At 35.5% G+C, this 27,381-nt stretch overlaps 2 protein-coding genes across 3 annotated transcripts in view; both read right to left on the reverse strand.

The window, feature by feature from the left end:
- LOC117343465 (tubulin polyglutamylase TTLL4-like) overlaps nt 1-27,381 on the reverse strand; it is a 74,487-nt gene that overhangs the window by 15,601 nt on the left and 31,505 nt on the right. For both annotated transcript variants that reach the window (XM_033905823.1, XM_033905822.1), the window contains 3 exons: nt 10,902-11,005; nt 10,204-10,461; nt 9,779-9,889 (listed from right to left, as the gene is read on the reverse strand). In XM_033905823.1, the coding sequence (XP_033761714.1) occupies nt 9,779-9,889; nt 10,204-10,461; nt 10,902-11,005 (473 nt within the window). The remainder of the gene's footprint in view (nt 1-9,778; nt 9,890-10,203; nt 10,462-10,901; nt 11,006-27,381) is intronic.
- On the reverse strand, nt 186-9,129 carry LOC117343464. The gene is made up of 6 exons (XM_033905821.1): nt 8,460-9,129; nt 4,388-6,764; nt 3,670-4,147; nt 3,261-3,386; nt 2,404-3,063; nt 186-1,503 (listed from the first exon to the last, which is right to left on the reverse strand). Exons 1-6 carry the CDS (start codon nt 8,511-8,513, stop codon nt 1,272-1,274), a joined length of 3,927 nt encoding a protein of 1,308 aa, XP_033761712.1. The 5' UTR covers nt 8,514-9,129; the 3' UTR covers nt 186-1,271.

Genomic DNA, 27,381 nt, shown 5'->3' on the forward strand with positions numbered 1-27,381 from the left:
AATTGGTAAAGATCAGTGATTTGTGACTTTGGCACCATTTATAGCGATGTAACAGGTGCAATCAACGATTGTGAAGCTCCCTGGCAACAGCCATCAAGGAAAATCCTTATATACTACAATTTCAGTTACCAGTACTTATATAAGCATGTCTTCAGTACTGGGACAAATAGTGTGACAGCAGGTCAGAATTTTCAAAATGAATTTATTTTAGAACAGATTGTAGTTTTATGTAGTTGACATATGTACAATTCAAGAATTAAATGCTGCGAGATAATACAATGGATCGTTTTAGCCTCATCTACCAATTCATTGAAGCCACATGAATCCTTACGTAAGTAACATGGTGTCCAAGAAAGCACACTAGACCTTAAAAGTAAAAACTAAATTGTTATTTACATAATGTATATTATAACTCAGTCTCTATATACTCAGGCAAAACTATTTCTAAAAAGTTCAATGTTAAAACAAAAAAAATTATCAGATAAAAATATTTGGACACCATTACTTACATAAGATTGAATATTTATTTTGAATATGGCGCTTCTATCTTCATTCAAGTCTATATATTATTTGATTAATCCAATGAATACAAAGTGTACATCTTTCCCATATCATTTGGTTGTTACTATTATATCATTTCAGTTGTAAATTAGTATTCTTATGTAAGTAACTGGGACACAAATGGTAAATTTGGACACCATTACTTACGTAAGATTGAAACTTAATCAACATTCTCCACTAAAAGTCACACTAGAATTTATGACAAATTATTTTGTGAAGTTTTTGAATGTCTGTCACAAACAAACATCTAGTAATCTTCATGGATTAATGGCAAGTCATAGAAAGTGATCAACAAACAAAAATAATGATCACAAACACCATTATTAAAGTTTTCAAAAAAAAGTGTATGCTTTTCAAAATATTTGAAATCAGTGACCATGACAGTCCGTTACATTAAATTTTGGTTCCAATAATATTACATTTTGAATGAAAGAACCAATAATATTACATTTTGAATGAAAGGAATTATAATTCATTGATGTTTATATGATTATTAATAAAGTCTTTATGATAGATAGTTACATGTTTGCAAATGATTTTTCTTTTACCTTAAAAAAACATGACTTGCATTGTGTTATGCTGTATCAACAAACCATGGATAAATCAATCAGGTGGCGTAACTGACAAGAGAGATTCATTTTGCATGGCTAACAGAAATTTTGGTAGGATGTACAAGAAGTAGAAATTACAGCAGGCAGGATACTTGAAAATTATTTATAACAAAATTCAGTCTCCTTCCCGAATTCCAATTTTGGCCGACACTTAAAATGTGTAGTAAAATCGACTGCCTCCTTCCCATACGAGATCAGGGGCTGGAATAACTCTGACAATGTCGTTAACAACAGCACAAAACTTTTTGGAATTAAGGGTCCATTTTGATTTCTTCCCCTTCTTTTCAAAGAACTGTATCCACAGCAGTTTATCTGGCTGCATATCAATAACCTGTCAAAGGAATTAGGTACATGTTAAATTTTAAGACAAGATAAAAGTTTTTTAAACAATTCTTTTAAAAATGGAAGATAAGAAAAGTAAATTTGATGAGTGAACAGAATATAACAAATGAAGTTGGTTGATGAAAATTTACATATCATTAAACAGTCACAGTATTTTTTCGCAAAATTAACAATTCAAACTTAAACACAATTTAACTGTACCTCTCCATGTTATCCTTTACAACCATTATTGATTTTCTTCATTTTTAATTTATACAAAACAAATAACTAATAAACAAGATGAAAAAATAGTACAAACTATAACAGCATGCAAACTTTAGGAAGTTGTCACAACTTCAAAATTACTTACAACAGCTGGTAAATGCTGTGAACCATGTTGAATTTCAACATGTGTTCCAACATTAATCCTGAACAAATGATTAGAAAAATGATTTAACTTAACTATGATCACCACACTTAAAACAGCTTGGGACAATAACAATCAATAGTGTATTAATGACGATATCATTACGTCGAATATTTAAAGGGTATTTATAAATTAGCTGTCATATCATAGATCTATATTATTTAATGACTATTGTCAACAGGCATGATTAAAACCAGTGATTCTAACGAAAGTCTACAATCGAAAAGGAATACATGTGGCTTAAAGGGACATGTTCACTGCATCAACATTTTGTAAAGACTCCCCCATAAAAATATATCCACCACTTCGATGAGCTAAAAAAAACGTACGAGGGTTCATATGGACATTCTTTAATTCATGTTTAACATGAGAAATTTTGATTGAAATCAATTTGGATAGTGTCCCAGAAAAAAAACTGCCTTTTTCCTAAAAACAGTATAAGGGAGATCCTGAGGACAAAGTAATTTATTTCTTTTGCCTTACCCTGTAACTGGGGTCGAAATAGAGTCAGCTGGATGCTGCCCATCATCTTTCATCATAGCTGGTGGCTCATTTTCATCAATGAGGCTGTGGATAGACTCAACTGGAGGCTGCCTCTCATCATTCATCATAGCTGGTGGCTCATTTTCATCAATGAGGCTGTGGATAGACTCGACTGGAGGCTGCCCGTCATCATTCATCATGGCTGGTGGCTCATTTTCATCAATGAGGCTGTGGATAGATTTCACTGGAGGCTGCCCGTCATCATTCATCATGGCTGGTGGCTCATTTTCATCAATGAGGCTGTGGATAGACTCGACTGGAGGCTGCCCGTCATCATTCATCATGGCTGGTGGCTCATTTTCATCAATGAGGCTGTGGATAGATTTCACTGGAGGCTGCCCGTCATCATTCATCAAGGCTGGTGGCTCATTTTCATCAATGAGGCTGTGGATATATTTCACTGGAGGCTGTCTGTCATCTTTCATCATGGCTGGTGGCTCATTTTCATCAATGAGGCTGTGGATAGACTCGACTGGAGGCTGCCCGTCATCATTCATCATGGCTGGTGGCTCATTTTCATCAATGAGGCTGTGGATAGATTTCACTGGAGGCTGCCCGTCATCATTCATCATGGCTGGTGGCTCCTTTTCTTCAATGAGGCTGTGGATAGACAAGGAGAGGTTACCTCTGCATAATACATTCAGGAAAAACAATTAGATCCAGTTAATTAATTAATCAATATGTATTGAATATGGATAAATACAGCATTTGTCTTAAATTCTGCATTTACTTTTTCAAGCTGTACGTAACTTACCTACCTTTAGAAAAGTTATGATCCAATCTTTAACCATACATACCTGGAATTGAGGAAGTCCAATACAGCACTTGTCATGTCGACACAGTAGGATTCATCAGTTTCATTGTCAAACAACACAGGTACTTCAATATTTAGAATTTCCAATGCATCCCTGTCACTTGTAAAACTGTAAATAAAATATATATAAGAAACAAAACTCCTGCATTAACCAATTGAAAACAATATATATATAATAGCATCATTTTTCATCTTCAGTTTATAGTCTCATTTTTCAACAATTTGTACCAGTAAAAATATTTTTATCAATAATTTTGGTCTTGATCTTTACAAGTTTTTATGAAGAAATTGGAATATGACCTGTACTGAAATAGTAACTTTACTTTATTGCAGAAATAAGGCAATTTTCAGTAAAACTAAGGGCAGACATTTCTACAGTTATATAATTGTACCTTGTTTCTTGATGACCAACAGGATCATCTAAATCTTGCGACGTTCCATGGTCTGACTCTGGTATGATTTCATCTTCACATTCTGACATGTCTACATCATCATATTCACTTTCACTACTGGTGTCACTTCCTGCTGTCACTTCTCGCCGTGTCCCTCTTGCTCCTTGCTGGGCACCTCTTGCTCTTGCTCCTTGCTGGGCACCTCTTGCTCCTCGCCTGGCACCTCTTGCTCTTGCTCCTCGCCGGGCACCTCTTGTTCTTGCTCCTTGCTGGGCACCTCTTGCTCTTGCTCCTCGCCGGGCACCTCTTGTTCTTGCTCCTCGCCGGGCACCTCTTGTTCTTTCACATTCTGTCATGTCTACATCATATTCACTTTCACTATTGGTGTCACTTCCTGCTGTCACTTCTCGCCGTGTCCCTCTAGCTCCTCGCCGGGCCCCTCTTGCTCGATACGCACCTCTTGCTCCTCGCTGGGCACCTATGTTTTGAAATAGAACAATATAATTATAATATATTACTTGAATGAATGTTTTTAAGTGCTACTCATGACATTTAAATTCTTAAATTTTAATCTATACTACTTGGTTGTGTTTATACTTATCAATAATGAATAAATGACATACATTAAATGTATAGATAAATTGTACAGGAGTAGTAAATCATTTTGAGTAGATATGATTTTGTTGATTTTTACATGTATGTATTATTGTATACTAACCATTCCTGGGGTTGGTCTTCAGATTGCTGATTTTCCAAGTGCCAGTGAGATTCTGATGCTGACACACCCCCATCTCATTCTGTGGCCCCACACACTCTTTACAAAAACAACTTCTTTCTCTTGATGTTACAATGCCTGACTGGATACCCCTAAAAGAATGCAGTGACCTGGAGTCCTTTAACGTTTTCAGGTTTTCCATTCTGCTATTGCGATTTCTGTTGATGTCATTATGTTTCACAAAGAAAAATGATCTTTTCTTGTGACAGTGGCTACTTTCTTCCTTTGGGATTGATAAGTTGTTCTTGGCAAAGTTGTAAAAATCTGTTGCGTTTGATAGGACAGCTCTACGTGAAGACACGGCCAGGGACGCACTACGTTTGATGACGCCTATCTCACCATCGCATGGCCCCTTCCCATGACGCGAACCGAAAAAATGCTTTTCCGTTCCAAATCCAAAATCATCTTGGCTAGATGACAAATCCATGAAGTTGTATTTGCATTTGTATTGAGAAGGTGCCCCATCAGAGTAGTGAATTTCTTTTTCAATTTCCAGACCACTTTGCATCAGAAATTCATTTGCTTTTGTTACTGAATGTTGTACAAAGTGGTAATCATGCTTATGATCTTCTGAAATAAACACCAAGGAATGATGCATTGACTCATTGCAGTCTTGGACTGGGCATCGATGATAAGCGACAATAGGATGAATAGTCACCTGTTCATATGTCCAGTGTGCGCTTTGTGCCTCGTCTTGGTGACGACAGCAATAATTTTCTGCAAAATCCAGGCACATGAGCATCCATTTGTTAGGAATATTTGTTTTCAAATATTCAAACTCCTTTGTCTGCCAAAATGCATTGAAAAGATGTTTTGAAAAGGGAACAAGTTGTTTTTTCAACTCATCCAGACATTCCTCAACCAATCCAGTCTTGCATTTCAAGGCCATGTACTTTTTTGAAACAGGATTCCCATTGACAACTGTTGTTTTTTCGTCCTGTTCCCACTTCTGCCACGATATTGTCTGATTGTCCGAAAAGTCTTGAAATTGCCTGGCAAGAATATCCCCAAACTTGTCAATGCCACATTTTTCACACTCTCTGTCGATGCAATGTTTTTGATAATATTCACCCTCTTTTGGGCATAGAGTATTACGGGACATCTCATACCGGTCACTTGCAACAACAGGTATCTTCTTCTGGACACAAAAACACTTCAAGCTTTTCACTTTAAAATCAATATTTATACAATACTCGCATAAACACTGTAAATATTTGTTTTTTGTCATTGGGAGTACATTATCTGGTTTCAGACTGGCAAATTTGCTGTAGGAAATCTGCTGGTCTGGGTTTTCCTCAGTGAATTTGGTGTATGTTGTCTTCAGAGAACATTCCAGTGCTTTCCTTACCGACAAATCCTTCTTGACCGATCTCTGATTTGGTAGCTCTCTTGAGATATACATTTTGCCATAAAAGTTTTCCACTGTGTTGACAACTTCAATTGGTAATGTGTCTTTTCGCTCTTTTCTCCTCACTTCAAGATCTTTATTTTTTTCATACTGTGTCGCCAATTTTCTGCTTATTTGAAATTGTGTTTTGATTCTTTTGTTTACTCTCCCTTTCGCAAGCAGTGCACTGTGTAGAATGCGTCGCAGCCTGTTGTCCTTGGAGTTTCTTCTACATTTCAATTCTTCAATTTTGTCCCTAATGCCCATCTGTGTTGTTTCAAGGTAGTCTAACCGTTTCTTTGCACCTGGGGATGTAATGCACTTTTTCATAAGGGCAGCTTTTTTATTTGGTGTAGTTTTTGCGATGATACTGGATACAACATCCGCAAACTTATTTGCATCTGTGGGGAGTATTCGCAGTGACCTAGAAATAGCCTTTCGCTTAGCAGCTGCAGATGGGAATCCACCAGATGGAACGACAGATGTATTTGAACTTGAACTTCGTGAAGATGACGATGCGTTGGAAACTGCTTTTTTTCCTTGCTTCTTTAAGGCATATAACTCTCTTCGTCTCTCATTTACCCTCCTCCTTTTCTGTGCACTCATGTTACTTCTTTGATCTCTCTTGACTTTTTTCCAAGTCTCTCTCTGTTTTTCTGTAGCATTTCTTGTGTATGCCCGTTTATTTGTAATATATATATTGAAGCCTGGTTCTGACTTTTTTTTCTGTCTGTACCTCTGATTGCGAATTCTTGCCTTTTCATTATATTTTTGTTTTTGTTCTTCTGTCATTGATGCACGAAAAGCCTGTATACGAAGACTTTCATATGCCCTGTAGCTCTTATATACAGCAACATCTTTTTTCATTCTCTCGCGAAAATCTTTTTGGTATTGTGCATTTGTTTTCTTTTTTTGTCGAACGATTGGTGGAACCTAACAAAGACATAAACAAAGGGTTATTTACACTTTGTAGGTAATATTTCAGTCAAAGTTAACATCAAACTTGATCAAGGTATTCACACACTTAATAACCTTTGTGTGAAGTTTGATCAAAATCTTTTCAGAAATGAAGATGTATAGTTCTGACAACTTGGACCATGTATGTAAAGGTCTACGGTAAGAATGCTATAAACCCACGGCAGACTGTCTTTACTCAAAGGGATAATAATACCATAAATACCAAATTGATTTACAATAATTTGCTATTATTGCAAAGTTAAAGTTTTTTCTGTTTAAAAGTGATAAATTGTATGAACTAATTTTTGGTGTCCTCTGATATGAACATAAAACATTGAAAATTAAAATACATAAAACCAACAAATAATTTTCAATGTCATAATTCAAACCCTTATAATTATTGCCTATAATAACTTCAAAAATTTTATAATCAAGAAAACATTTCATTCTGAGGTGATAAAATGGAATGGTCTTACGTTCAAAGAAAGACACTGGATTCTGAATTAATTTCAGTGTCCAATGATATGAACATAATACATCAAGCAATGTTCTTCAAAATCACATATTAAATATTGTAATGACATAATTTAAACACTAATATAACCTTTTAATTGTACAATTGAATAAGTCATGGAATCATTTCAATTTTAGGTTGTAAAACAATATGCCCTTATGTTCAAAGAAAGACACTGGAAAACAATAATTCATTTTGGTGTCCAATGATATGAACAAAATGTAAATGAAATAATCTGTCAAACTCTCATATTAAACTTGAATGTCATAATTCTGTAAGAATAACATTAATAAGAGCTATATGATTTATAAAACAAATACCTTTTTATTTAAATTTGAAAGAAGAAAATTGTATGTTTTTATGTTCAAAGTAGGACACTTCAAGTTAAATATCTTGTAGTGTCCATCATACGTACATAATTTGTTTTCTGACATTGATGATAAGTTCAAAATAAATATACACAAAAGAAGTTAAAATGAAATTCATCTCTGTATTTAGAAGTCAACTGGTAATTTTCAATCAAGTAAACATTATGGAATTACTACTATTTCAAACCATCTTATGTTCGGATAAAAGACACCTAACACCGGGAAATTATTGTGTCTCCAATACGTACGTAAACTCGCATTGACATGTAACACTAATACAACTATTTCAGGCATCAATACCATTTCTGTCGATTGTACAAATATAATTTTGAAATTTGAAAATAAATCTCCATGCAGGCATTATATGAATAATGAATTGTTCACTTTCGCTTTTGTTCACTTATAAGGACACTCCCGTTGGCTACTGTTATCGTGTCTCCGATACGAACATAATATGGATGGAATCCAAGTGATCGACAAGTTTCACAAACGATATTTTCGCTGACTGAATTGATTAATGAAAAATATCCAATATAACACATCTAAATCGGTCTGAAACATTTGCAGTACTCGAGAACGTATATGGTAGACTTTTGTTCAATCTATGGACACGAACATCCTTTGGAAACAGCTTGTCAATAAACACCCACAACATCGTATGTATGCTTATCAGAACCAAAAAAGTGCACTAAAATAACTTGTTGGGTCCTCATTTCGGATGCTAGAAATCAAAAGTTTGGATATAAATCATACATTCATTTTTAATCGGGTATACACACGAAAACTTACCTCTTCCTTACGTTCGTCCCGTCGCGGCCGGAGACGGGACACCAACGCATCCATGGTCCGTTTACAATGCCCGAGTGATCAGCGATGAAGAACGCTGCAGTGTCAAAGCAGTCACGTGATGTTGTTTTCATTGGAGATGTAAAGCTAGCAAATATTGTTTCGTAAAGCAGCGTTAGCACCGCATCTTATGTTCGTATCGCTGAGGACACGAAGTGTGTACGAGATATAGATGACTTCAAAAAATATGTTTACGTAACAGTTTTGCACTAAATCATTTCAAAATATGTTATGTCAGATGATTTCAACATTACGTGCACAAAATATGCTACTATATCCACGGCATGGTAAGAGAACTGGTAACTTGTAGTAATGGTTTAAAAAGGACACGGAGAGATGTGAACGTAAGATCATCTTCAAATGATTATTCTTCATTGTACACTCGTGTTTGTGATTTTTTTTTACAGTGTATGTGTTTATACATGACTGCTCTGGCAAAATGACACATTTAAACTGTACTGGGAGATTAAATAAATGTAAAAAAAACCAGTATCATATCACCTGTTGGAAATGTCACACTTTTGCACTTGAAAAGTGCACATTTTTGCTAGGTTTTATTTGTCTACAAAATAACCTATAACATGCAGACCAATCATATATCATGATTTATTTGCAAGAAGTATGCCACATACAACAAAACAAAACTGATACTTCAAATATGTTTATTTTATTAGATATTTACATTTTATATGCAATATGCAAATTTGTCCCAGTACTGAAGATGGACTTATATATAAATTTATAAATATAAATTTCAATGCCAAATTAATGCATCTGATCCAAAAAACATAAGATATTTTTCACAATGATCAAATTCTACATGTGATCTTAACAATTAAGCTTAGATGTGATGAAAAATGAAAATCTAAAATACTTTGTATGTGTAAATTCAGATAAAAATTCCAAATATTTCCAACACTCCATCGTCATTTTGTCATTTCTATAGACCTATACTAATTATATACACCAAATGAGAAAGGTACGGGATGTAAACTTATTGCCTTGGAAGTCTCTGAAAAACTTTAAAAAGTGAGCTGTGAAACAAAAAAATTTTGATGGCGGTGTTACATTACTCCTAGGCTTGACTTTCATTGTACTTTCAGATGTGTTAGATGTGACATTGTGTTGATAAAGTCAGTGTTGGCAATGACATATGACATAAAAAATAAAACAATGCAAAGGGGAACTCGGCTTCACACTGACTGGGATTTCCGAATCATTTATAAACTTTACTTAACAACTGAGAAAAACGAAAAACTTACGTTTGGTGATGCGGAACCCCACACGAGCAAGCGTGTGTTTGACAATGTTTGGTGTGATTGGACTCATCCTCCACTTCAGTAACTTTCTGTATTCCCACGGTAACTGTTCCACTGTTATATAACACACAAAATGACAAAGAGGCATATAGGGCCTGTGATGCAGCAAAACAAACATTTTATACAGAACAAAAAACTGCATGTATCCGTACCAATGCTCCCATGCACGCAATTATCTTTGATTTGACAGGTACCTATGGATATCATATTCATTTGTTTGGTTTTTTATGAAATACCAGTAGACAACCTTTTTATTATAGAAGAGTCAAATGTGACCTTTGACCCTGACAGTATGAATACATTGTATAATACACACAAATAAGATCAATATCCAGTTACTTTTGTCTCCATTAAACAGGATATCTTACCTTTCTCACCCTCTACAACAAAGTTGATGGTGGGAGGGATGTTTGGGAAGAGACTTGGGCGGAGAGGAGATTGGGGGACTTTTTCCTGTTCAGTTGTGGTAATGGCCGAGGCTGAAGCTTTGGCAGTGCGAGGTCGTGAGTCTTCACTTGTCGAGCTGGCAGATCGGGCAGCGGACCGGCGTGCAGACCTTGCACGAGACCGGGCCGCAGATGATTGTCGAGAAATACTACTGGTGATGGAGTAGCCATCCGATTCACCTGGAAGAGCACAAGCAAATAATACATTTAAAATGATATTCAACTAACCATTTACAGAGATACATTGTATTCAACATTATTTTTTTTAACAATTTGAAGATATTTATCACGTAATAAGCTTATTATAAAGCCAATAAGCCAAAATAAACAACTTTGACTCATTGTAAGGTATAGGCTTATTTGTAGGACAATTAAAAAGGCATCTGTTATCATTATTAGTTAGCTGTAATAAGTATGGGTGGACTTATTACCATACAGACATTGACTTAAATTGTGGGATAAAAACACAACGTCTAAAGACTGTTTCAAGAACCTGGGAATAGGACATTTAATCTGCATTCATCATCATATTTTTTCTGTATTATGCAACAAAGACCATTTTACAAATATTTTTCCTAACGTGGATGACATTTTGTATGATAGGACAGAATTGTCCTCACCATCAGATCCCCCGACATAATCATCTTCTAAACAGTCTATTCCGTCATCGTCATCGTCACCAAACTCCTCCAGACTCGCCTCGCCATCTCCTGGCAGGCGTTCTCTGTAATAACAGAAAACAAGACATTCATAGAAAACTGATTAGAAATACCTACACAAGGAAGATATACAGCATATAGTTCCTTCATACCCATTAAAATTGTGTACTTATTCTACAGTATGTGAATCAGTGTAGAAATCCTAAAATATTTCACCTCAGGAGTCCAACTCATAACCTGGACCTTGGGCCCGAAAAAACTCATAAACTTTGCCTTAAAACAAGGAAAGCTTATTGCTGGACGATGAAATAGTGTTTTTTAATTGTTTTTTTATTATCATTATTGAACTGCAATAGACATGGATGGACTTATCACCAGGATGGGCTGATTGACGGAGACGATTATTCCCACGAAACATTAACATTTGAGCATTTTCAGTGGAATATATATGTGATCATTTCATCATATCTTGTTTTATAAAGGTTGTAACCAGTTATATATCTTATATACACATCATTTTACAGAAATGAATTGTGGTATATGGCAGTGAAATAGACAACACTGTAGTGTATTCAATATTATTCTGATATTGGCCCCGAGCTAGCTTAATTGTAGGATAGATACAGGTATTACAGACCTCTTCCCCAGACTTATAGACTCAATAATATCTACAAATAAGGACCATAGAAAATGATGTATACCTCAGTGGATACTGTAACTCCCAAAAGGACCGAGATCACAGTACTAATATGGGGTAATATGGTCCGATGACAATAATCAACTATAGGGAGTGGACGGCCATTAATTTAGTGGGTAGAGAGCGGACATTAATCAGAGCACTGGAGGTCTCCTGTGTTTATATACAGATCCAGTCAGCATCCCTAGTGTACCACAGATAGTTATCTACATTAATAGGCTTGTTTCAAACCATACTCTGTGATTGCATACAACAAATTGACTAGCTCTTATATTGATCTCCCCTTGAAAATCACTGCTCAGTATCAGGCCAATATGACCGACTTTTGTCTCCATCTGTTGTTTCTTGGTCGCTGCTGCAATAGTGTTCAGATCAGATAAATGTCTCGTGGGAACTTGTGATAATGGCTTTCTATGGATTCTTGTCTTCCCTTTACGTGGAAAGTTTTTAATTCACACATTGATTTGTATTAGTAAACCCAACAATCAAACAATTGGTTTCCATTAAGTCTTTAATAATTAGATGTGCTCATGCGTAAAACTTTAAAATGTGTCAAATTGTTTTTATCATTTACACCCTTAAGTATGCATCCAGATCTGGTAAAACCAAAGACAAGGTCCTTTTCAAGGCCCTAATTAAATTTTTCAAGGAACTTGTCATACAAAATAAAAGACATTTTACATTAATGATGTTCGCAGTACAGAGTGTGTTTCACACTTCCTGTGTGTAATTTCAGAGCTGACTTGCTGATTTCTTTGAGGTCTATCAGTTTGTCAAACAAATGCAATTCTATGAAACGTGCAAGATTTAAATAAAGAGTTGCTCTTCCAATCCTAATCCGAAATACTTTTCCATATATCCAGGTCTCTGTAATTACATAATACACTGAATCACATTTTCAAGGACTCCTGAAGGCCACAGACCAGGGTTTCAGGCTTCTCAAGGCCACACAGAAAAATTCAAGTTTTTTTTTTAGACTGTAAACACCCTGTTAAAATGGTTTCTCACAGCTTGACTTGTTTAATTTGCCGAAAGTGAAAAACAATAACATCACAAAATCATTGCTGGGGAAAAAAACTGAACTGTTACCAGTTCATTTCATCCTCATCAATTTTGAGTCGGAGCCCCTCCTCATCAATTCTGACTGACCTCTGTGACCCCCCCCCCCCCCCCTCCAAATCAATTCTGTCCTCTCCCTACCTCCTCATCAAATCTTACATCAAATTCTGACTCCCCTCCAAATCAATTCTGACTATCCCCCCTCCAAATCAATTCTGACTATCCCCCCTCCAAATCAATTCTGACTATCCCCTCTCCTCATCAACTGACTTCCCCTATTCTTCTATTCTGACCCCCTCCCCCCTCCTCATCAATTCTGACCCCCATCCTCATAAGTTCTGACTCCTCTCCTCATCAATTCTGACTATCCCCCCTCCTCATCAACTGACTTCCCCTATTCTTCAATTCTGACCCCCTCCCCCTCCTCATCAATTCTGACCCTCTTCATCATTTCTTCGATTCTGACTCACCCTCCTCATCAATTATGACACCCCCATCCTCATAAGTTCTGACTCGTCCTCCTCATCAGTTTTGACTCACGTACCCTCCCATCTAAAATGCTGTATGAAAAGTTTCTATACATTGCCTTTAAATGTTAGTTGCATTTGATTATCAATAACTAAAGTATAAACGGTTACCATTACCCACGATATTCCCATCATGAGTGCCTGGCTTAGCTATCACATGATAAATTTCGTTATAGGAAAGCAAATGTCACTTTTCACCTATAAATGAATCAGATGCGAATACTTAACACTGGAGAGTATTAAATATTACTAGAAGAAATCTCACCAGCAAAACTGTATTTAGCAAGTGATGGAGCAATTTCAGTCAGAAGAAATTTTGGTTGCAGTTAAAATACATGGAAAAGTCAGCCATATTAATCCTAAGCCATTTTTGCAACTAGAAGTTGCCCACATATACTGGAACGGTTTTCCCAAGCTCCTGCGGCCCTCACATCTCAAGTTATAGGGGATCTAATTACATTACATTGATAGTCGTCTGTTTCACCACTGTTTCTCTGCAGTGATAAATCTGTATTTTTTCTACTTTATAAAATGGTGAAGCTCAATCTAATACTCAAGTCTTTTGCGAAACAAATCTTGGTGAGTCACCCAAAGAATTTAATAGTTCAGTGCCATGAAAAGATATCAACTTATCAAACATTTTAGAATCATATAGCCTTCATAAAAGGAAAATATATAGTTCAGAATTATTAACTTTAATATCTTCTTTGTAAATATATAAAATCCTTGATCTTCTCAACATCAAGGATAAATTTTATACCAACCAGCTCACTATACACATATATCAATATCAAATTTTATTCTGTTATAACCCCTACAGGGGCAACACATCAAATCTTAGTCAAAGTCAAGAGGTCATGTGACTTATTGCAGGACAACCAAATAGCATTTGTTAGCATTTTTACCAAATTGCAAAAGATGGGTGGAATTATTACCAGACATGGGCTTTTTGCCAGATAAATTTAGTAACTATCCAAACCTTCTTCTTAATCATTGGTGCTCAGCCTCATAGCATGGAAGCTTATTCTAAACACAGCAATTCATTTCATTATACATTCATATCATAGGGGAAGATATTTGAAAAAGATTTCCATTTATATATAACAACACTTGTGTCTGCAGATGAGGACAAATTGGCTTAAATATCACCCATATATCACTATACTCTGCATGAGCCAGAACTGTATCTCCTGGCTTAATATTGATTTCAAATTTCACGCAAAATACATTTCTTGTTAAATAAAAGAGTTTACAGAGATATTGGCAGTATTTCTGTAGTCGGAAATATTTCTGTAGTCGGAAATAGCTGGGGCCACATCAATAAGTGGATTAAAATCATTTCTTTAAAGTGATGTGTTCCATTTTCTCAACATGAAATTGAATCAAAATTTTAAAGTGCGTATAGGATATAGGACCACTATCAATGTCAAACTTAAGTATGATAGACTCAGGAGATTTTTACAAGGTTGAGACAGGACTTAGTGGTTAGTCGGAATTTACTCAGTTTGATTATCTGCTAACCTTCACTGGTGTTAAATGACATTATGATTTTGATACATTTCTCATGAAACTACTTTCAGAACAATCTTATATTTTCACTAACACGATTCATACAATTTAAATGAATCTTTGCTTGATATTTTATTATCTACCAATTAAAAATTAACTCTCTTACTTTATCTCATACGATTTATACAATTTAAATAGATCTTTGGTTAATTTTATTTTATTGTCTACCCATCCCTTACTTTCACTAATACGATTTATATATATCTTTGCTAGATTTATTTTCTTGTTCAGAACTCCATGAATGTCAAAATCCATAGATGTATTCATCTCTTTAAACATTCACAAAGACACCAAAAATTTCTCATTCGTAGAAGCAATCATGCCGACCCCTTGGAGTTTCCTTGTGGATTGAGAATGTTTAAATTTTCAAACCTGAGAAAAGTCTATTATAGACTTCCTCAATTTTACAAATACAGTACTATTCTTATTCAATTGGAATTTTATAAATTCTGAACAATAAAGAAGGTTTATAGATAATTCATGTCTAAATTTCGGATCCTAAACCGGTAAGTTTCCTTTCCCTATAAGGAGGGTCATGATCTGTACCAACATAATCTGTCTTTGCATAGCTCTGACCTATCCCTTTTGGATACTAGCAAAAAAAGTCTTAAATTCATGAATTATTCATGAACTAAATCTGATAATCTGATTGGTTCTGTTGAAAATGGTTTCTGGAATTTTGACCAATCAGAAACATTTTATATGTTCTCTCATTTGTTCGGTAAGATGGCATACAATAACCACCCTGATACATGAATGTAGCCATCTCGGCATAATGTTTCCATTTTCCAGGCAAAGAAGACTGAAGAGCTTCATTTAAGTAATTTGATGGATTGGTTGATGAAAAGATGGATATTGATCTTGTCAAACTGAAGGCTTCCAAGGTAGCTAGTGCTCCCACAGGCCAAACAAGTGAACTGTAGGGAATATATTCTGCAGGGGACTGACGATAAGGGAGAGTAGGCAAGTGTGACTGAAGAATTAAGAAAATTCATCAAATAATGAGCATAATGAGCAAATAACATCCCTACAACAATTCACCAAAACATACAAGTGTCTTATTTTTCAAGCGTCTATCAAAATTTACAATAGTCCTTTAATATTCATCAAATTGAACAAGATTCTCTTCAAGGCAGTCGGTTTATATATATATATCTACCATCACCGAAATATTGATCCAATTAAATCGAATCACTGGCTCCTGGGTGTGAGCGAGAAAAGAACTTACGGGCACCAAACATCTGTTTGGTTATTGAATTAGAAGATTTCTGAGAAACCTGCAGCAATAAATCTTCAGTGCGAAGTACTATAACTATCACTAACCGTACACTGTGTGACAAATAACCATGTACAAATGGCACAGCATTGTGTAAGTTAACATACGATTGTGGATGTAGGACTGTAACATGATATACAAACATACATGATGAAGGAAGGACATTTTTTACTGTGTCCATGATGAGCCCTCAAACCCACAATCTATATGGCATGGAATCACCTAGCCAGAAATACCTGCACTGTTACAACTATTCCAAGATAACATGCCTAAAAGGAGATGTTTCAATGTGATACACACAAAATAAATTTCTTGTTAAATAAAAGAGTTTACAGTAATATTGGCAGTATTTCTGAAGTCGGAAATAGCTGGGGCAACATCAATAAGTGGATTAAAATCATTTCTTTAAAATGATATGTTCCATTTTCTCACCTCTTTTAATAACACTTATAGAGTATAACATATGATACATATATATATAGTGTTTATAATAATGTACATGTAAAAACATTTTGACAAATGCCAATTGAAGCAACATTTCCCTTTCTTTTCAGTTTTAATCGATCTCTGAATGCATGTTTTCACGATAACAATTATTTTTTAGAAAATATGCTGCATCATTCAGGTTGAAGGAAAAAAGTCAACAAAATTGTCTTTCTCAATTTTTCATAACACTTAACCACATGAAATAAAGTGAATACTCTGCCTAAGTCACATACATGCAGAAACAATGTCCACAGAGTGTGAATCTTGCAGGCCTTGTGTGCCTCTTGTAATTATACCTGTATTTTTTACTTATTTTTTACGAGTCCTACCAGTCATGTACAAACTACAAATTAACTTGATCAAAGTTTACCAGATTTATCATTAAGGATCGTTAAACCTTACCAATATTAAAATCCTTAAGGTGCATCTGTTATATATGTTTTCTACAATTGTTGTTTTAAAATGAATTTCCTCTTACTGAAGAAAATAGGCTTGGCCAGTGAAGTAGAGATATTGACCATAAACACCTGTGTTATACATTATTGTACCTGTTTTACCACGCGCTACAAAGCAATATGTAATGCTGTATAGTAATGTGCCATTTCCACCTGTACTGCAGCCTTAACAACAAACTCAGGTGAGCTCTTTACACTGGGAACACAGCAAAGCCTCTTAGCCCCGGCTTAATTTTGCCCTAACTATGGTATTGCTTCTGTCTCATGCCATTATTTCACATTATAGCATTCGGTTATTATATGGAATTTGTGGGGCAGTTAAAGGACATTAACATTTCATTAGGAAAGCTAGGTAATTTTCCTACCATTGTCCCGAACCATGGCGGTAGACTTATTTCAACAGTGTGTCAGTAAGTCTGATACCTGAAAGGTTGTCTTTTTCTTCTACGCCATTCAAATGTATGTCTGATCCTTTATATATATCACACACCAAAGAGTATCCCTGTACTCAATATATATCACACACCATAGAGTATCCCTGTACTCAATCACCATAAACCCTGTATATCCGGCCACATACCATGATACTCATAAGTCCAACATCATACCATACTCATATTCAAACTTGAAATCAGACCCCAGGGCCATTTTCAACAATATTCCTCAACTTAAAGAAAATTTTCCATGGGAAAGCATTACAGAATTGAAGCAAGGTAATTCTTTTACCAAACCACATTTTCCCCCTTTAATCCAATAATGCTTTCCAACAAAGTATTTTCAGCTAAAGAATTTACTTAAGTTAAAGAAAGTTGATGAAATCAGGTCCAGAAAATTCGAGCTCCTAGCACTCTAAGTAAGACATATACTTGTGATAGATATATATCGAGCCCACAGCCCATAGCAGTGGTAAAAGCTACTTAACAAGGTAATGCCCTAGACAACCATTTTTCTCTCCATGTTTTTTTTTTATTGACAACATGACAGACAACATGCCCCTACACAAATAACTATTGGGTTATAGACTTATCACAAAATCAATTTAATGCTAAAAGAATTTATGAACATGCTGTTACGAAAATCAGCAGAATCCATACAGGCCCTGTCAGACCTATGTGGACAGTTATGAATTTATGACAGAAAATTTATTGGCAAATTCGCATCAACGCCTCAAGAGTTCTGGGGAATCGGCTGCTGAAGCAGAAAGTCAGAAATCAATTACAGAAGATCTATTCAATTACGAGCCTAACTGTACTATATAAGTAGAACTGTAAAAAAAAACTCAGGTTGAGGGTATACATATATTTTAGATCATGTATTAAAAATGAAATTATATTTTTTTATTCTGAAAAATAAATATAGTCTTTCTTCTACCAAGTTGCATTATCAATAATTTGGCCTACCAATGCTATTTCAAATTTGCTCACAATTAAGTCTTGACCAATTTTCTCAAAAATTACATTTATTTTAAACAAAGAGCTGCATGATGATTTCATAAAACTGTTGTAGATGTTTCTAAAAGATTAAAATATCTTAATTACACATGTTTATCTGTACACAAGGGAACCTCAATCTTTATTATAAAGCATGGCAACCATTACACAACTGCCTCAGTAATCATCAACAAGTGATGCTAAATCTATACAAAATCAATGTAAATGTCCCAACAATGATCATCATTAGTCATTCTGATTATGATAACTCCACAGTGTAAACAAGCCTAAAGAATCGTAGACATAAACCTTCACGCCGTGATGCCATCTGCTTAATTCTTGGCTTTGATTTGAACTTAATATCATAAATGAATCAAAACAAACAATAACACTGATGATAAATAATGAAAAATCTACACCAATTTCTCACAACTCCATACACACACATAAAATCTACACCAATTTCTCACAACTCCATACACACGTATAAAATCTACACCAAGGTGCGCACAACCCAGACACAGAGAAAAAGCGACACCAAGGCGCACAACTCCAGACACACAGAGAAAAGCGACACCAAGGCCACAAGCCATACACAAGAGAAAACTACACACCACAACGCCCAGACCCACATATAAAGACACCAACCACAAGCCCTACACAAAAAGCACACCAAGGCGCACAACGCCAGACACACACAGAAAAGCGACACCAAGGGCGCACAACGCCAGACACAGAGAGAAAAGCGACACCAAGGGCGCACAACGCCAGACACAGAGAGAAAAGCGACACCCAGGGCGCACAACGCCAGACACACAAAGAAAAAGCGACAACAAGGGCGCACAAGGCCAGACACACAAAGAAAAGCGACACCAAGGGCGCACAACGCCAGACACACAGAGAAAAGGACACCAAGGGGCACAACGCCAGACACAGAGAGAAAAGCGACACCAAGGGCGCACAACGCCAGACCACAGAGAGAAAAGCGACACCAAGGCGCACAACGGCATACACAAAGAAAAGCGACACCAAGGGCGCACAACGCAGACACACAGAGAAAAGCGACACCAATGGCGCACAACGCCAGACACACAGAGAAAGCGAGACCAAGGCGCACAACGGCCGACACAAAGAAAAGCGACACCAAGGTCGCACAACGCCAGCACACAGATGAGAAAATCTACACCAATTTCTCACAACTCCATACACATATATAAAATCTACACCAATTTCTCACAACTCCATACACACATATAAAATCTACACCAATTTCTCACAACTCCATACACATATATAAAATCTACACCAATTTCTCACAACTCCATACACATATATATACATGTTATTTGACACATTCCTAAGTTCTCCATGGGAATACAATTAGTTGATAAAAATGGGGCTTATCACCATCACGACTTAATATGTTGAGAACTGTGATGATCATGAAAACAGAGGACTTTGATACATTTATACTGGTCATATACAAGACTAAATGTAAATGTTTTAAATCCAAGTAGGATTTTGCTTTTTCATGTTTTCTATTACCCCCCCCCCCCCCCCCCCCCTGCTTTTTTTTTATTGAACAATTCAATATTTGTGATATTTGATATAGTATGTGTCACATATATAATTACTTTTAAATGCAGATCTTATTATTATTACTTTTCTTTCTTAAATATTAGGTTTACTAGATCTACACTTTTAGCTGACAATTATAGGTATCATCTATATTCCATCTTTTTTAAATCCAATAAATTGTAATTTATATTGCTACCGAAATCATTAAACTTGATAAAGCTGATTACACATTAAAGCTGAGACAGTAAAAGACACCTTCTTTAAATTGATATTTGTTGCTAGCACTTTAAAATTCAATTGCTTAAAACATTGAAAAAAAAGTAAGCATATTTATGTATAATTTGAAAGATACCTGCTCATTTTATTGCTATTAGATTATCTAATTGATGTTTTCCAAATGTGTAATTACACGAGCACCAATCTGAACCAAGCACAGACTACAAAGCCCGAGAGATAAATGTGTACCGAAAATAGGATTAAACCAAAGGATCGATACCCATCCCCTCCAAAGACCTTGAGTCTCTACCCACGACATCACTTTCAGTTAAGATGGATATTTCTAACTACACACCTGAGCACAATAAGTTAGCAAATACCGCTTTCTCTAAACTAGAATTTCAAGTATGGTATGGTACTGTCCCAGTGACTATCAACATGCTTTAGCAGGTCAATGGGGCTCATCGTTGCCACAGGACGCATCATCAAGTATCTATAGTGATCAGTAATTTACCGTACCTAAACCACATTGCAGAGAATTTTGCACCACAATTTTCAATAATTAGAATCAAGAATTTAAAAAAAAAAAAAATCATTTCTTACTTTAACTTATAGTACAGTAATATTGATTTCAATCCAATGAAGAAAATGATAGAGAAAAAGATATCTGTTTTTTGTGTAAAATCTAATAAAGCTCTAATTTAGTAACAAAAAGTACATTATAACATACTTAATATCTTATATGACATACACTTTTCATTATTATAAAACTATTTTTTTCATTAACTTGACACTTTTCAGGTTAATTGGCTGCAGTATGTATAATTAGATTTCCAGAGAAGGATCTCCTGTTATTCTAGTCTGGTGCATGCTACAATACACCCTTCTATTTAATGATAATGTAGAGAAATTTTCCATGATGGAAAGAAAAAAAATGCAAAATCGATAGAAATAGAGTTTTCTGTCCTTTATACTAGCTCCGACTAGCCCATTCATCCAACATCACAGCTTACGATGTAACAAAACACAGGTATATATCAGGCTAGCATGGAAGGTCTGCTGTCGAATAATTATCTTACATCAGTGTACAGTTACCACCAATCAGTAGGCCTTACATTGGATGAATTCACTCTAATGCTAGAGATATCCAGTGTATTCCGTATTCAAACTCACTTACAATGATGTAACATTGATAGCCAAAAAGTTGTGTCTGGAAATTATTTAACAAGAATGCTGCATATTGCTAAAGCGATCCATGTCCCCTACCGACCCCTGCTAAAAATAGTAAGTGCCTTGACCGTGACCCTAAATCCTGAAACTCGAACCTGATCTGTAGCTATACTCATACTAAAGTTTGAAGTATGGCTGAGAGAAATGCAAAAACTGAGTGGACAGACTGACAGACAGCCGTACAGACAAACAGACGGATGGGGAGGAAACATATAGTCCCTAAAATTTCTCTGATAGGAGACTGATAAGAAGTTCATGGAATTTCACGTTTTCCTGTCCCCAAATTTACTCTCTTAATTTAGTAACTAAGTCCAACAAGTTACGAAAATTTAGAAACAGTATTTTTAGTTAAGTAGCACCAAAACAGGCCAAAATCAAATTTGCTTTGGTTCATTTATGCAGAGCATGTGATTATCATGATATTCTCATGGCTACCATTCATAATGTTTATGAGAGAAAAGTAACAAATGTTTTTATTGCGAAATCTCTAAATAATGATTATCAAATCCACTTCCCCATTACAACTGGTCCAGTCGGCGGCGCTACAAAGTCCATCAATATTCAGGGTTAACGACAAATTAAGTGCAAGTCTATAGAAAGAAGGAAATTATATTAGCATTTATATTGTAAGGGAGACTGAAGAAAACAGGCACCAATAAAAGGTGTAATCGACCTGTCTCTGGGTCAGAGGGAAATATCTAGAATCGCATAAAACCTGATCAGTAATAGGGGATCTGTGTTCTGTATAGTTGTTAAGCTAATCAAATATATATATCAAGATCGTTGTATGAAACACATCTAGACAAAAGTACAGACGACTGGTATAACCAGAAATCACAACTCATCAAACAAAACCAGTTCAGAAGTTACAATATTTACCCAGTTATAAGCCCATGTCTGGTGATAAGCCCACCCATAGCTTTATTGTAGTTCAGTGAAAATATTCACAACATATTTACAACTGCTATTGTTTCTGAATCAATAACCTAAATGTCCACAAGTCTGTTTATTTCTAAACATCTTGAGTGCGACCCATTTAGTTGGGTATGAATATTCAGCAAACCACGTGTCAGTGTTTATAAAGACAGCATGCCTAGATTTCATCAAATTATTTATTTCATGAAATACTAAGATAACTATAAAATGGTTGTAAAAAATAAGATATTGCAACTGTGAAAAAAATTGAAACAAAGGAACTTGAGAACAGAGAACGTGGGAGTGTACACAATTAACCTCGAGTCATGCTCCATATTATATGATCACATAAACTAAACAAAATAAAAGTTTAATCCAATATTTCATTGTTTTGCAATTTAAAGCCTGGCACTCCCTACTTTCAAGCTTTATGTGTTGCCCTCCTCGACTTTTCACGTGATGATTTAATGCAGTATGCAAGGATACAAAGGTTGTACATAAAATCTGATTTTGTATAAAAATGATTTAGTTTGAGTGAAAACATAACCTGGTGTACACACTCCTCATATCAATAATGATAGGTTATATGTTATATCTGGTATGTATTCTCAATATATTACAGTGTCAACATAACCACGATTAAAACACCCTACTTATTGACATCAAAGATATATTCTATCATATCAAAAAGAGAAAATATAAAAGAACACCCCTTAAGCAGATATTTCTGTCTCCATAGGGTATTTTTCTATCCATATAAAAAGAAATTCAATATGTAACACCAGAAGATATCTTTGTATTTCTATAATATCAGAAATACCTTTGAATCCAAAACTCTCCTAGAGCTATATGTCTGTACCATTGGTGCATATATTCTGTTTAAAAGACAAACATGTACAGCTCTGTAATTTATTTCACTCAGATTGACAGGGACTATACTCCCCATGTGGAGGCCTGGGTGACACTTCGGGGCTGGGAGAGAGGGGTCAAAGTTCAGGATCTGAGTGAAGACATACTGGGACTTGAGTACGGAGATCCACACAGGGGAGGAGAGTATATCCTCAAAACTTGGTTACATAAACATGGTATGTGGACCTCAAGAGGTTTCTTCTTTCTGCAATGCTTATGTTATCAGTTTATATTTATACTAAAACTTTGTCATACAATTGTAGAATTGTTTGTGTTTGTTTAATTCCTTCATATGCAATGTTAAGTTGACAATTAATTTTTTTATCTCCTTTTTTCCCCTCAGCGATACTTCAATTCTGAAGAAGTAGATCAAATATTGAAATAAAACTGTACATGGGATTTTTGAATAGATTTTGTAGCTACATTTCATATCCACAGCAGTCTACATTGTGTCCATGCATTGCAAATCAAACTCAAAGTGGAATTCAATTGAATAAGCTTAGCTTTTTAGATGTGAAAATCATATGAAATGTTCTCCTTTGAACATGCTGGCACTCAACCAAGCAAACTTTTGTTTCAATTGTTTTCTTTGTAAGCTTCAGAATAAATGTTTTTTTATTACAGTTGTCAGGCCCAAAGGGGCAAGCACAGCAGTGTAAGTCAACAAATACAGTCAACATAATCAGGATATAGATGAGGGCTAGCATTGGAGGAAAACAGTTCTGAATTAACACATGTACATGTATCTCTATACTCTGATATAGACAGAATCAGTTAGAGCCAAAAGCCATAACTTGCAACATTGTCAATAGTACTACAGTTCTGACAATAAATTGTCCTTAACAACCAAAATTGGCTGTTTCTTGACAGAGCAGAATTCTTTATTGGACAAAAACTAATCCAAATATGCTGTATGATGGAAGCAAAGCATACATACATGTATACTCCGGGGATGGCACGCAATAAAAATCCCTGCCATACCAGCATTGGCCGTCTCTTTATCTTACAATGTAATGTATAACGGCCAAAAGGAACTGCCAAACATTGGCAGCCACTCAGAAAAGGTGAAGGGTCAAACACCACTCAGGCAAGGCACTTCACAGAGATCAAGGGTCAAATAGCTCTGGCAAGGCACCCCTAAAGTTCAAGGGTCAAACAGCAATGGCAAGGTACTTCACAGAGATCAAGGTCAAACAGCAATGGCAAGACACTTCACACAGGTCAAGGGTCAAACACTTTTTTCAGAAGTAAAGGTCAAATGGTAAGGCATTTCCCACAAGTCAAGGGTCAAACAACACATGTATGAAGCTTTGAAATGGCAGTCAACAATCAGGCAGCACTAGAAATAACCTCACAAATGGCGGTTAACAATCAGGCAGCACTAGAAATAACCTCACAAATGGCGGTTAACAATCAGGCAGCACTAGAAATAACCTCACAAATGGTGGTCAACAATCAGGCAGCACTAGAAATAACCTCACAAATGGCGGTTAACAATCAGGCAGCACTAGAAATAACCTCACAAATGGCGGTTAACAATCAGGCAGCACTAGAAATAACCTCACAAATGGTGGTCAACAATCAGGCAGCACTAGAAATAACCTCACAAATGGCAGTTAACAATCAGGCAGCACTAGAAATAACCTCACAAATGGCGGTTAACAATCAGGCAGCACTAGAAATAACCTCACAAATGGCGGTTAACAATCGGGCAGCACTAGAAATAACCTCACAAATGGAGTCAAATTATAAGTCAGAAGTCAGACACTGGTAATATATAGTCTTTCAATAGTAACAGAAGCCAGGTGTCAAGTAATGATGACAGTAAATAAAGTAACAGAGGTCAGAGTTCAAACAGCACTGGCAATAGATAACGGAGACCAGGGGTTCAAACAACAATAACAGTGACCTTAGTAACAAAAGTCAGGGTTCAGCTTAGTTTTAATATCAATATCCTATCAACAGCTATGGTCATATAAGGACACAAAGGTCAGGGATCAAACAGCATTGAAAGTAACCTAATTAAGTATCAGAGGTCATGCATGCAGGGGTCAAACAGCCCTTACAGTAACAATAGTAACAGAGGTCATCAGTAAAACAGCATATTTAGTAACCATATAGTAACAGATCAGGGACAGGAGTCAAACAGCATCAGAGGTTAAGGGGTTATACAGAACTTTAAGCAGGTCGAGGTCACACAATATAAGCAGATTTTATTTACAGCTAATCAGGGACATGAGATCACAAGTTTGAACTTGATGTGATATTTGACATGCAATTGTGTGAAATTGCCTTGCAGCTATAATCAGTAAGTAGTAAAAGTTAATTGTCCAGTAAAACACATATTCTCATCATCAGGTACCATTACATAACATCCCCGTGTTCTGGTGAACAGATTACCTAGCTGTATTAGGGCAAAACAACATAACAATCCATTTTAAAGATTGATTCTGTGAACCCAAAGTAGGTGCAACCAATTCTTAACAAGGTTTTTAGTTTTTTAGGTATTTTTCATTTTTTTTGTCAATAGTTAAATTGAATTTTCAACATATGTGTTTATATGTTAATTAACATGAAACACCAGGTGAGGTTGAGGGGACACAAGGACATTTCATGTCCAGATGTAACAGATGTAAAATCAATACCTAAATAGTTCCGTCAAACATTGACATATATAATCTATATGATTCCATCACAAAGAAGAGTTCCAATCTGGTTTTTAACAAAAAGTGCATTTGTGTGACATATTATGAATGTGTGACATATGATGAATCCCTGGGGAGTTCTGCCATCTTGGATCCAAGATGTACATTTGAAAAAATGATTTGTACTGATACAGCTAGTACGAACCCAATAAAGTAACTTACCGTATTTGTAGGCCCCCTGGGACATATATGGTAGAGGTATGGTCCATAATTAGTACGAACCCAATAAAGTAACTTACCGTATTTGTAGGCCCCCTGGGACATATATGGTAGAGGTATGGTCCATAATTAGTACGAACCCAATAAAGTAACATACCGTATTTGTAGGCCCCCTGGGACATATATGGTAGTGGACTTATTTGTTGTGTATGGTCCATAATTAGTATGAGGTCAATTTGCATGTCTACTTCCCAATGATACATGCAAGGTCATAATGAACCAATAAAAAGGGGTGTTACAAAATTATTTAATTTAATTGCATGATCAACCAATTTAACAGCTGTTACATTACTAGCGCCTAATTACTGTTAATGATATATCAATTTATCTAATTGTTGGTTCAAACTGCAGTAAAATCAAAGTTGAGGGACATAAATATTTGACTTCTGTGTCATGATCATTTCACAAGCTCTATCAATACCACATTAAGTCTGCTCAAAGTAATTCAGAAAAGGATCATCAAGGGAAATTTATGTTAACAATTAACAGCTGTATATGTATACTGAAAATCATGTTTGCATCAGAAAAATGTTTACTGAAACATAAAACCTTTAATATGAAACATTATTGGGCAGGAGTTGACAAGTATTAATTGTAATGAAAGCAAAAACAAATATATCGGGTCTAGTAAGTAATAATGACAGTATAATCCAATATAGGTACTGAATCCTACCAAACAGATGTTCGTTGGATGCGTATTACTAGAAACAGATAATTTGTCAAATTATATATATGTATGTCCAGCAATTTGTAAGATTTTTATATTTATGCATGAGAGTTCACCTACAGTTTGTGGGTTTTAAAGATCTTCTAATTTCATGGCAAGTTATACTTCGACATCCATAAATTTTCCAGTTTCTATTTCATATACAATGTATTCAGTACAGTTACAAACAAGTAATCCTGTTATGCTAATGAGCTTTTGGAAGCAGCCCCTTCCAGTGAATCTTAAACACGCTCTCATATTACATATCAATACAAGACATGACTGAAATCGCATGTCTGAAAGAACCAAGGAGATTCTTTTGTATGGACGTCTCTTCAAAAACGTCATACGTAACGAGAAAACATTTTAGGAAAATTTGCATTTTAAAAGTTTAGTCAACACAAAATATATTTTATGACTTCCATTTTTGAAGTGTTTAAAACACTTCCATGCAAATCTATTAT

Source organism: Pecten maximus, chromosome 15, assembly GCF_902652985.1.
Source record: "Pecten maximus chromosome 15, xPecMax1.1, whole genome shotgun sequence".
Taxonomy (NCBI): Eukaryota; Metazoa; Mollusca; class Bivalvia; order Pectinida; family Pectinidae; genus Pecten; species Pecten maximus.